Raw genomic sequence first — 13970 nt, 5'->3', positions numbered from 1 at the left:
AAATTGCAAGTCATTCTATCAAGTAGTTTGTTTTATACAGCTGTCTGTATCCCTTGAAATGGATAAAATTGAGTATCGTGTCGTTATAAAATTCTTTGTAAAAGAAGTAACTGGTAATTAATTTACGGAATTGACAACGCATATAAAGTAAATTAATTAAAGATAACTTTAATGAATCACTTCTATATTTCGGCAATGTCACATTGCCATCTTCGGGAACATAAAGATATGGTATGTGCACTAAGGAACTAACAAAGCAAATGAGGAAGAAAATAAGAACTAATTTTGTTCCTAAAGTCCTAATGGTGCCCTCTTGCGGGCTAATTTGGTAGTCTTGGCAGTTGGGCTGAAGTTCTCAAAATGAAAGTCTCCCAAATTTGGGGCAGTTTCATGCACCCAAATTTGTTGAGGTTAGGAACGTTTTTTAGAGCTGCTGAAGATTCTTTGAATAGTCTTTCGTATTTAAACTTGCTGCGATGGATTATTTTTGTCTTCTTCCAACGAATTTTATGGTGGGTATCTAAGGCATGGTCTGCCAGCCCAGAGCGGCTGTACTGGTGAAACCGGATGTAGTCTTGGTGTTCTGAAATCCTGATATTTGTTGTTCTGCCTGTTTGGCCAAAGTAGGACAATTTGCAGCTGCAAGGGACCTGGTATACACCAGGTAGGTCTAGGGGAAGTGGTTGGTCTTTGGTAGAGCGGATAAGGGATGCCAACTTTTTATATGGTCTGTAACAGGAAGTAAGGTCATATTTTTTGAGGATATTAGTTATTTTTTCAGAGGTGCCCTGGAACTTTGGTTTTCTCTGTTTACAGAAAACCCACCCACACTGGCAGATACATTCACCAGCAAACCCCCCCCCCCTCACAACAATATGGGGTGATAAAAACACTATATAACAGGGCAAAATTAATCTGCTCAGATGACAAGGCCCTGACTATGGAACTAAACTACATCCTCAACACTTTCTTAGCCAATGGCTACAACCCCAAAAAAAAATCCAAAAAATACTAAAACCTGTAAACCACAACCCCCCTCCCCCCCTCCACAATAAAGACTACACCAAGTCTATCACTATCCCCTACATCCAGGGCACCTCTGAAAAAATAACTAATATCCTCAAAAAATATGACCTTACTTCCTGTTACAGACCATATAAAAAGTTGGCATCCCTTATCCGCTCTACCAAAGACCAACCACTTCCCCTAGACCTACCTGGTGTATACCAGGTCCCTTGCAGCTGCAAATTGTCCTACTTTGGCCAAACAGGCAGAACAACAAATATCAGGATTTCAGAACACCAAGACTACATCCGGTTTCACCAGTACAGCCGCTCTGGGCTGGCAGACCATGCCTTAGATACCCACCATAAAATTCGTTGGAAGAAGACAAAAATAATCCATCGCAGCAAGTTTAAATACGAAAGACTATTCAAAGAATCTTCAGCAGCTCTAAAAAACGTTCCTAACCTCAACAAATTTGGGTGCATGAAACTGCCCCAAATTTGGGAGACTTTCATTTTGAGAACTTCAGCCCAACTGCCAAGACTACCAAATTAGCCTCAAGAGGGCACCATTAGGACTTTAGGAACAAAATTAGTTCTTATTTTCTTCCTCATTTACTTTGTTAGTTCCTTAGTGCACATACCATATCTTTATGTTCCCGAAGATGGCAATGTGACATTGCCGAAATATAGAAGTGATTCATTAAAGTTATCTTTAATTAATTTACTTTATATGCGTTGTCAATTCCGTAAATTAATTACCAGTTATGTCTAACCAACGTATAAGTCTTACTACTAGAATTTGTAAAAGAAGGTTTAACGGCAAAAAGAAATTCATTCGAAGTTCATAAAAGTTTATGGGCACTCTTCTCCTTCGTTTTCGACAATTAAGAAATGGGCTGCTGAGTTTAAACGTGGCCATACCAGCCTTGAAGATGATCCACGTGAAGGACATCCAAAAGTGTAACAACACCAGAAATCATTGATCAAGTGCATGATATGGTATTGAATGACTGGAGAGTTAAAGTGCATGAGATTGCTGAGACTATAGGCATTTCAAAAGAATGTGTAGGATATATTTTGCATGAAGATTTGCGCAAGATGGGTGCAGCACTTGCTTACATCATATCAATGAAAATCTCTGAACAGTGGAGCATTTTAACAAGAATAAAACTGATTTTGTGTGTAGATTTATTACTATGGATGAGACTTTGATATTCACCATTACAAACCAGAATCCAAACAGCAATCAAAACAGTGGACAGAAGCTGGTTGTTCAGCCAAAGAAGACAAAGTCTGTTCCTGGCATCGGTGTTTGGGATACTAAAGGCATTTTGTTTATTAATTATCTTGAAAAGGGTAAAACAATAACTGGGGAATATTATTCCGATCTTTTCACCAGACTAGACAAAACAATTTGTGCAAAAAGACCCAATTTGCAGAAGAAAAAAATGTCTTTCATCAGAACAATGCACCTGCCCACAAAGGTGTTTTGGCAATGAGAAAATTAAGGGATCTGCACTATGAATTGTTGGAACATCCACCTTATTCTCCAGATTTGGCTCCCTCTGACTTCTGTCTCTTCCCAAAACTAAAACTGTTCCTTGCTGGTCAGTGTTTTTCTTCAAATCAAGAGATGATTGCACCTGTAGAAGGGTAGGGTATTTTGCAGATCTTACTGAGAACCACTACAGGGATGGGATAATGGTGCTGGAGCATCGTTGGAATAAATGTATGTCTTAAGGGAGATTATGTTAAAAAATATAAATAATTCTGAAATTATAAATCCGTTTTTTCATTGTTAGGCTGAGAATTTTTCAGACCACCCTCGCACATGGCAAGACCTGGTGTGACACATCACACATCAGAGTGACCATATGCATCTATTGGATGCCCAGTGAACAGATGATGATGAGACTGTCCTGGAATTTGCACGAGTTCTGCAGAATTTGTGTAGCTGTAATAACACAAATGATGGTATGACCTTGGGTAGATTTTATTGCACCATCCTATGTACCCATCAGCATTAATAACAAATTACCATGAAGAGCACCATTGTTGTACCTCAATGCATGTGACTATCCTTGTTCTGGAGGTCATTTCATTCCTTGTCTGCACAGTCTGTGTTGTTGTTTAAGTACCCCTGATAATGACAGCTTGAGCTAGCAAAACATTGGCTTGTAAATAATTAATTTTAGTCAGTAAATTATTGCATTCTAATTCCTACATAGTTTTATTTTCCAGAAACTTTGAAATAAATCACTTCTTATATATATATACTATCCTACCAAAAGTCATGGAACATGTGCTGATATAAACAAAATGTCCTTCATATAGAAAGGGTTTGGTTGTGTTGGTCATTCATAATCATGGTTCACAGTATGAACAACATGAAGAGAGGAAAAAATTATAATTAAATTATTGAATTGAATATTTTGCTGGTTTTCTATCCAGCAACTTCATATCACAAGTTACAACTATGATGAGTACAAGCACCCAACTAAATCATTGTAGAAAATTCAAATTATATCTTAAAACAGAATAAGTTTAACATATTTTCCATATGTGTAGGTTTTTCATAAACTGGGAAAAGAACTAGTGTCCTCTGTCTTGTCTCAGAATCAGTGTTTCCCAGATTTCTGGAAAAGTAATGCAGCTATATACTTGTTGAGGTTGGGGAGCAGTGCTTCATAGCTAATTCTAAAAATAGTCACAGACCTGTAGTGACTTCTGTGTAATACCACTGTCTTCTTCCATTTAATTCTACATGAAAAATTATCCAGACCATAATTTTTGGTATGACCTTGGTAAGCTGCTAGACAATGGTCTAGCAGCTCAACATGCCATACAGATGATCACAGATGTAATTTTTCTGTTCTTTAAGGCAGATGTTAATTGATCTACTAGGCTGTCCAAAGTAGTCTAAACTATAAGCACGAGGTACTTTATACATGAAAGTATAAAGCACGAGGATACATGTGGAGAGGGTTCAGAGAAGAGTGACCAAGTTGGTGAGTGTTGTAAAAAATGCTCCCGACATTGATAGATTGAGAGCTTGTGGATTGCAGAGATTGGTTGATAGGCGAAGAAGAGGGGATATGATAGAAACATTTAAATTACTGAAAGGTTTTTATAGGATTGATGCAGGGGAAATGTTTCAGCTGTGTGATAGTGATGGAAGAACAAGAGGTCATCCCTGGAAATTAAAGAAGAGTGTGGTTAACAAAGGTGTCAGAACAAGGTTTTTTGCCTGGAGGGTGGTGAATGAGTGGAATTCATTGCCTGACTTAGTTGTGAGCTCTTCGTCTGTAAATGAATTCAAGAAGAGATATGACAGATATTGTTTTGCTAGTTTGGGTCTCCTGCGATGAGTCTACTGACTCCATGGAGATACCCGTAATAATAATACACTCCAGGATGTGCAAGAGGATGCTGATCTGTAGGAGAATGGATGAAGAGGTAGCTAGCTGAATGAGTGATTTAAAAGTGGCATGTATATTACATATGCAGAGAACTTGAGTTGTCTTTTCTCATGTACCTTGAATACGAGGGATGGGAATGGTTTTGCTGAAATCTTGTGTGTGGGTTGGTTGCAGGAGAGAAGGTGGGGGGGGGGACATGAAGTATTTTGTCTATTTTATAGGGATTATGGCCATTGGCTAAAAAGGGTTGCAAAGGTATCTGAGCTCAGTTTCAAGGGCTGTCATGTAGCCCTGGCTTGATGTGTGTTTTAAGGATGCCATACTGTTAGGATGAGTGGTGGTGGTGTGATTACTAATATTAATACCTTCCCATATGTTATGTGGGTTTTACATACAGGTATCCCTTGCTTAATGCGGGATTTGATTAACGCATCGAAATTAATTGCGGCAATCCCATGATATACGCGGCAAGAGTTTTGATTAACGCGCCTTTAACCCTGCAGAGCTTGCAGCTGATATGACAGATACATGCGAAATGTTTAATATAAATATTCTTACACAATTCAATGTATAGCTTGGAGGTCATGAGTAGCTGTGCATTCATATGTTACGAGTGATATTCCGCACTGTCAGTTTGGTTTAACACGTTATGTAAAGGTTTGTGATATTTGACAGTAAATTGTATCTGAGAGATACCGTGACCTCCGATGTCAGTATAGTATGGTTTAGTTTTTTATTTTATTTTATTTATTCTTTGTTCAATAATTTCTAGATTGTAACTGAAAATAAATAAACCATTATGTATTACTGAAATAGAGAGCCAAAGGCTTATTTTTCATACATCTCCTCTAGGAGATGTGCTTTACATTATGGAAAATACTAAGGAAAGTGATCTGGAGCTTACTCCACCTTTACTACGTGTTGCCCTTAAGGTTGCTTATGCTTGCATTTGCCGAAACTTTTAGTTTCTATATATTCAGCACGAAACTCTTGTAGTTTCTATATTCGGCTATGAAATAATGTTGGATTCATTATCCACTTAATTTGTAACGACTCTTGATAACTTCTTTTGAAAAAAAAATTGCAGTAAATAATGTAGGTACAAGTATTCTTGATTAATGCGATTTTGATACACTCGGTAACATCGAGGGATTAATTAACTGCATTAATCGAGGGATACCTGTAAATGGAAAAGGAAGACCTCATTAAGCAACGTTTTCCTCTCTGGCACATTTAAATTGTCATTCAGCATTTACTTTAATGTTATTTCTGGGAAGGTTCCCCCTCTTTTCCCTAACTAGCACCAACTTCTATATGGAACATTTTAAAAACCAAGCACTCGATGCAGCTGCACTTAAACCAATAGTTCAGTTGCACTATGTTGTTAATGTGTTTACTATTTGAGCTCATTGCCTAGAAACACGCGATGCATTTTTAGCTCGTCTTAACAGCTTGCATCCTAAAATAAGCGTCAAGACAAAAAAGAAAGCAATATTGTCTCCCCTTTTTAGACACTAGTGACACGGCTACCTAATGGCTCAATTATTCTTTTCCATTTATAGACCACACATACAGGTTTACATCATCACTCATCCCAACAGTATGGCATCCTCAAAACATTTGTACACTGTGCTAGGGCTATTTGTTCAATGACACAACCCTTGAAACTTAGCTGAGGTACCTTCACAACACTTAATAATTTCAATCCCTATAAAATACTGCATGCATTCCCTCCTGCATCAGTCAAATTAGATCATAGCAAACCCATTCCCATATCTCATATTCAGCTATCGGAAAAGATAGCTGAAGTTCTCTGCAGATATGATCTGAATGCTACTTTTAAACCACTCATTCAGCTAGCTACTTTCATCCATTCTCCTAAAGATCGCTTTCATCCACTTGTACATCCACAAGTGTATAAAGTTCTTTTTGCCTGCAGTTTATTTTACTTTAGCAAGCTAGCGGAATGGTTAACATCTGTCTTGAAGAACACAAAAATTACCTTTGCAATCATCTGTATGACAAATTGGCACCTGTAGATCATGCTCTAGACACTTATTTACATAGGATTAAATGAAAAATGACATCAGTATACACAGACATTGCTATAAGTCTCTAAAACTAGTTTTAGAAACAGCACCAGTTGTGAAGTTCCCCCTCCCTTCCTCCCTCCCCATCCTCAACAAGTATGGCTACATCAATTTTACCAGAGATTTGGGAGACAGTCATTCTGAGACCAGCTAGCCCAATTCTCCAAATGTTATCTGCTTGTTTTCCTTATTGTTCTCCTTCTGGCTCTTAGAGAGTGTTGTGTTAGATCTCTAATTCTTTTTCAGTTGCAATTTGAATTTTTCTAGAATGATTTGGTTGAATGCTTTATGCTTGTCATTTGCTCTGAGGATGCTGGGTAGAAAACCACTGAAATATTAGTTAAGAATAAATTATATTTTTTCTTCTCTTGATGGAGTTCATATGATTATGGGAAATGGATTTCTTGGTAAAAATTACTAATGTGTTGTCCATAATTCAGCCATCATAATTGATTTATTGTATTATAGAAGACATACCCATTTTTGGTAGAAAATTTTGCTAAGCTACACTAATGAAAAGGGCTTTGATGTTTGGCTCATGTCATTTAATGATTTATAACAAATAAGTAAACACAGTAAATATTTATTGATATTTAAGATATTTTAAGTCTCACTAAATATTTATTCAAAATATTTAGTGAGTTGGTCAATTTTCAAAAGTTACCTTTTGAAAATTGACCAACCATTGACATGTATTTATTAAAGGCTTGTGGACCACAGCTCTTTTGTGGAAATTTAAGGCATTGCAGCTTTTTAATGTGTTGTGCAAAAATTTCTGGGGTTGTCTGTCACTGTTCACAGATTGTGTAGGATGAGATGAGGTAACCAGCCTTCTCAAAGAGTGCTGGCTTTCATTATTTATGTCATATTATCTCGGGTTCATTACTACCTGTAAATTTCTGTTTCTGATTGCATTACCTGCAACTTTCTGAACACTAAATGCTGTGCACCTACATTTTTTCTATCATCTGACATTCAGCTTTCATTTTCCCTTCTTTGAAAGGCTGTTAACTTTTTTATTTTGCATATAAGACTGAATGACTTCTAATTGAACTTCTGATCTCTTTTATAGGTCACAGAATTTGTTTAATCATTTTTTTTTTTTTGCATCTGGAGGAGTTTCTCATATATCAAGAAACTATATAATTACTTTGTTTTAAGACTTTACCTAGCTAACAGATATTTAGGAAATAATATTTGGCTAACTGCTCGAACTGCTTATTTAGTGGTACATACACCACATTTTGAGATTTGAGTGCAATTCCACATTTGAGTATGAACATGCACTGTTTACCAAACTGAATTATTTCCATATTAATGATTTTCTGGTAAATTAAATATGGAAATAGACAACAGAATCAACAAAGCTGGTATGGTAGGAAGTCAATTGAATAAATTCATATGGAATAAGAGAAAATTATGCATCATCATCATCAAATTCCTGCCATGTACCCTCAAGGGGTGTACAGGATATGATAGTACTACATGAAAAAAATTACATCATTACTAACTTCCTATCTACAATTTTCCTCCAAATCAGTCTGTTACTTGTCAAGACTCCAACATTATCAGACCTTATATTTCTATCGTCTAAGGCACTTTGTACTGTATCAATCCACCTATATCTTGGTCTTCCTCTGGGTCGTTTTCCTGCCAACCTGGCAGAGAACACTTGTTTTGCTAATCTTTCTTCACCCATTCTGTTTAAGTGACCATACCACCTGAGATTAGCTCTGCTAATGCATTCCTGGATGCTGACAATGTCAAGTTCTTTCCTAATATCCTCGTTTTTAATATGATATTGCCATTGATGCCATCTGTTCACGCCTATAATTTTTCTCAGGACTCTCATATCTGCGGTCTCTAGTCTTTGGTCAAGTGTTTTGCTTCTGACCCAGCTCTCAGATCCATAAGTTAAAACTGGTTTGAACACTGTGTTGTATACAGCTAATTTAGTGTTCCGACTAATTTCTCTCTTATTCCATATGAATTTATTCAATTGAGTTCCAAACATTCCAGCTTTGTTGATTCTGTTGTCTATTTCTATATTTAATTTACCATCTTCAGTAAAAATCGTGCCTAAGTAGCTGAAATGTTTTACTTGTTCCACAGGTTCTCCATTCACAACACAGTTGACATTTTCAATGATTCTGCCTATTTTCATTGTCTTTGTCTTTAAATGTGACCTTCATACCATATCTATTACAACAGTTATTCAATTTAGTCAGAGAATCTTGCAGATTGTGGCAGATTTATTTAGAAGTATAGCATCATCCACATAAAGCAAAGAGCTGACATTAACATCTCCAATTTTGATATCATGTTTATTACCACTTTCCTTCATAATGTGATCCATATAGATAATGAATAACCATCCTTGTCTCACACCAGATTTAACATTAAACCATCTTCCTGTACTTCAATTCTAACTGCTGACTTACAACTCAAATAAAGACTAAGTATTGCTTGATATAATGCTCCATTGACATATAACCCTAGCATATTGAATAGCTTCTCTCTTCGCACCTTGTCATATGCCTTTTCCAAATCGACAAAACTTAAATACAGATCTTTGTTATATTCCCATGCTTTCTCGACTTTTGTCGTAAATTGAAGATCTGATCCTGACAGCCTCTATTTGGCCTGAATCCAGCTTGTTCTTCACCAAGCTTTTCTTCCATAATTCTTCTCAACCGTTTCTCAAGTATACTTGCATAGATCTTGCCACAAACACTCAGTAGGGATATACCTCTGTAATTCTCACATTCAGTTTTATTTCCCTTTTTATATATGGGTACTATGAGAGCTCTACTCCAATCATCGGGAATTCGTCTCTTTTATAGTGTGCTTTTTACTATTTTTTAAAACTTATCTTTAAATAGTAGGCAGCATCCAGAACGAATTAAACGATTTTCTATAGAAACCTACTTTAAATCACGTTTCGGCTAACAAATGTGATTCCAGAACGAATTATCTTCGTTAGCCGAGGTATCACTGTAAATAACTTTATTTACCATAGCATATGTGTTATTCTAGTTATGGATATCCCACAGATTTCATGATATATATATATATATATATATATATATATATATATATATATATATAACTTTAGAAGATTGAAAAGGCTGATCATGATAGTTGATAGAAACTAGTGATGAATCCATAATTGTGTTGGTCATAATATATTGTACATCCCTTTAGGCATAATATAAAATGGTTTGGAAATAACTTACGTATGCTTTGCTCGAATGTACCATAAGCAGGTTTGTTAGGTTATAGCTTAGTAAATGTTTTTTTATCTTGGTTGTTGAATTATCTATTGGATGTACCAGTGAGGTTAATTAATATACTTGTTTTGTAAATTAAATATTTATTTTGCATTGCCATTGAGGCTTAGATTTATTTAAAATGGAAAAAGTAATAAAACAATTGAATTTTTATAGATCAGTCTGGGAAGATTAGAATTTGGGATACAACTCAACAGGAACATATTTTAAAAAATGAATATCAGCCTTTTGTTGGTCCAGTAAAGGATTTAGCGTGGTCTCCTGACAGCCAGCGCATCATCATTGTTGGAGAAGGTCGAGAGAGGTAACTTCTGTACCATGTATTTTTAGCAAGTTTTTGATTTTTGCATGTCTGTAATTTGTTATTACACTGAAGCCATTGAACCTACAAAGATCAAATTTAAGACCTAAGATTGTGAATGCTGGAGAGAAAACAAAACTTTTTTGTGGGGGGAAGGGAATACATTTCAATTTTTTTTTTATTCTGAAAGCACTAGGAAAGTTTGGAAATTAAAACTTATCACTTTATTCACAAGATAAGCCCTTTAATTGTAATTACTGAATATTAAAACTAGTTGTAAACTTAATGAAGTTAGCGTTTATGCCAGAAATGTTGAAGTGAATTTTTTGAGCGAAGTGTTTTAACTACATTTTTGAGGGAAGCTAACCTTGATGTACACTTCTGTTGGATTCCAAGTCATTGGGATTAAGGGAAATGAGGCTACAGATACTGCAGTGAGGTCAGCTTGTTTCTTGAACTCCACCTTCTACTTGTACCATACCCAGATTATCAGACAAAACTCATATCCCACTGGCAGCTCTATCTTGGAACAGAGAAACTAATAATAAACTCTACCAAGTTGAGCCTGAAATTCTGTCAGCCTAGCCTGCACAGGGTTCAAACTGAAGAAGTTGTCCTTGCTGGGCTCTACATAGGTCATTGTCATCTTACACACTCCTTCCTACTGAGGGGGTGATGGCATCACTCATATTTTAATTGATTACCCTTGTTTTGCCAATGAGAATAGCCATAATCGGAGCTGTATAATCTTCTGCAGATTTGTTCAGGCTCATCAACTGCAACCTGATTTTTAATAATTACAGAGTATTAATCTTTATCACCTTATATAAATTATGTACTTACTAGTCTAAGTTATTGTAAATGTTTTTAAAAACATGGATTTTATGTACATTTTATGAATTTTAATCATCATCAAATTTCTGACATGTACCCTCAAAGGGTATACAGGATATGATAGTACTGTATGAAAAACTTACATCATTACTAACTTCCTATCTTCAATTTTTCTCCAAATACCTGTTATCAGATATTTTATATTTCTGTCTTCTAAGTGCTTTTTACTGTATCAATCCACCTATATCTTGGTCTTCCTCTGGGTTTTTTTTGCTTCCAACCTGGCAGAGAACACTTGTTTTGCTAATCTTTCTTCTCCCATTCTGTGTAAGTGACCATACCACCTGAGATTAGCTCTACTAAAACATTCCTGGATGATAACAATGTCAAGGTCCTTCCTAATATCCTCATGTTTAATATGATATTACCATTGATGCCATCTGTTCATGCCTCTAATCTTTCTTAGTCTTTCTCTTAATCATATCTGCAGTTTCTTGTCTTTAGTCAAGTGTTTTATTTCTAACCCAGCTCTCAGATCCATAAGTTAAAATTGGTTTGAACATTGTCTTGTATACAGACAATTTAGTGTTTTGACTGATTTCTCTCTTATTCCATATAAATTTATTCAGTTGACTTCCTATCATACCAGCTTTGTCGATTCTATTGTCTATTTCCATATTTAATTTACCATCTTCACTAAAAATTGTGCCTCAGTAGCTGAAATGTTTTACATGTCCTATAGGTTCTCCATTCACAATGCAGTTGATATTTTCAATACTTCCGCCTATTTTCGTTGTCTTTGTCTTGTTATCGCTGACCTTCATACCATATCTATGAAGGTGGTCTGAAAAGTTCTCGGTCTCGACCATAGATGTCATCACTATCAGCAAGATTTTTTTTTTTTTTCTAAGTTAGTATATCTGTAATAAACATCCATATGAAATTGCAAGTCATTCTATCAAGTAGAGTTTGTTTTACACAGCTGTCTGAAGAAAAAGTGTTGTCTGTATCCCTTGAAATGTATGAAATTGAGTATCGTGCGGTTATAAAATTCTTTGTAAAAGAAGATTTATTATTATTACATCACACCTCCAGGGAGTCCAAAGACTCATCGAGGGAGGGCATCTACTCTACAACTCTTTGTCTCATTACTCCACCAACCTTCATCATCTAACACCAACGCCATCTACCACCACTAGTACTTTCACAGACAATCACAAACATCCATGCAGATGGCGGGATTCGAACCCACAGCCTTTTCGCTGGAGAGTGGATATGCTGAACAGCAAAAGACATTCATTCAAAGCTCGTGAAAGTTTATGGATACTCTTCTTCGTTTTTGACAGTTAAGAAATGGACTTCCGAGTTTAAATGTGACCGTACTAGCCTCGAAGATGATCCACATGAAGGATGTCCAAAAATTGTAACAACACCAGAAATCATTGATCAAGTGCACGATATGGTATTGGATGACTGGCGAGTCAAAGTGCATGAAATTTCTGAGACTATAGGCATTTCAAAAGAACGTGTAGAATATATTTTGCATGAAGAATTGCAAATGAAAAAGCTTTATGCAAGATGGGTGCCAAGATGGATCTCACAGCAGATCAAAAATGCACTTGCATGAAAATCTCTGAACAGTGCTTGGAGCATTTTAACAGAATAAACCTGATTTTTTGCGTCGATTTATTACTATGGATGAGACTTGGATTCACCATAACACACCGGAATCCAAACAGCAGTCAAAACAGTTGACAAAAGCCGGTTGTTCAGCACCAAAGAAGACAAAGTCGGTTCCATCAGCAGGAAAGGTCATGGCATCGGTGTTTTGGGATGTTAAAGCCATTTTGTTTATTAATTATCTTGAAAAGGGTAAAACAATAACTGGGAAATATTATTCCGATCTTTTAACCAGACTAGACAGAAAAAATTCGTGAGAAAAGACCCAGTTTGCAGAAGGAAAAAAATCATCTTTCATCAGGACAAAGTATCTGCCCACAGAGGTGTTTTGGTGGGAAAATTAAGGGATCTGCACTATGAATTGATTGAACATCCACCCTTTTCCCCAGATTTGACTCCCTCTGACTTCTATCGCTTCCCAAAACTAAAACTCTTTCTCACTGGTCAGCGTTCTTCTTCAATGCAAGAAGTGATTGCAGTTGTAGAGGGGTATTTTGTAGATCTTACTGAGAACCACTACAGGGTTGGGATGATAGCGCTGGAATAAATGTATTAGTCTTAAGGGAGATTGTTGCAAAATAAAAATAATTTTGAAATTATAAATTCGTTTTTTTTTTTTTTTTTTTTTTTTTTTTTTTTTTTTTTTTTTTTTAGTCCAAGAACTTTTCAGACCACCCTCGTATTACAACAATTATTCAGTTTAGTCAGGGGATCTTGCAGATGTGTATTAGATTTATTTAGAAGTATAACATCATCCACATATAGCAAAGAGCTGAGATTAACATCTCCAATTTTGATATCTGATTTAATACCAGTTTCCTTCATAATGTGATCCATATAGATAATGAATAACAGAGGGGGATAATGTACATCCTTGTCTGACACCAGATCTAACATTAAATCATCTTCCTGTACTTCAGTTCTAACTGCTGACTTACAAACCAAATAAAGACTAAGTATTGCTTGATATAATGCCCCACTGACACCATATAACTGCAGTGTATTGAATAGCTTCTCTCTTGGCACCTTGTCATATGCTTTTTCCAGCTTTACAAAACTTAAATACAGATCTTTGTTATATTCCCATGATTTCTCAACTGTTTGTCGTAAAGTGAAAGGCTGATCCTAATAGCCTCTATTTGGCCTGAATCCAGCTTGTTCTTCACAAAGCTTCTCTTCCACAATCCTTCTCAATTGTTTCTCAAGTATACTTACATAAATCTTACCAGAAGCACTCAATAGAGAAATTTTTTGAGAATTACTTCTGTAATTCTCAAAATCAGTTTTTATCTCCCTTTTTATATATATTACTATGACAGCTGTACTCCATTCATCTAGAATTCGTCCCT

General features: G+C 35.9%; 1 protein-coding gene across 1 annotated transcript in view; it reads left to right on the top strand.

Moving 5' to 3' along the window:
- The window catches only part of flr (actin-interacting protein 1 flr), a 219278-nt gene that overhangs the window by 44264 nt on the left and 161044 nt on the right, over positions 1-13970 (top strand). The window contains exon 4 of the mRNA XM_090414883.1: positions 9963-10110. Within this exon, the coding sequence (XP_090271009.1) occupies positions 9963-10110 (148 nt within the window). The remainder of the gene's footprint in view (positions 1-9962; positions 10111-13970) is intronic.

This window comes from Typopeltis vanoorti, chromosome 26, assembly GCF_054136105.1.
Source record: "Typopeltis vanoorti isolate ZY-2024b chromosome 26, IOZ_Tvanoo_1.0, whole genome shotgun sequence".
In the NCBI taxonomy this organism is placed as follows: domain Eukaryota; kingdom Metazoa; phylum Arthropoda; class Arachnida; order Uropygi; family Thelyphonidae; genus Typopeltis; species Typopeltis vanoorti.
This window is presented reverse-complemented; position numbering and strand designations above follow the sequence as displayed.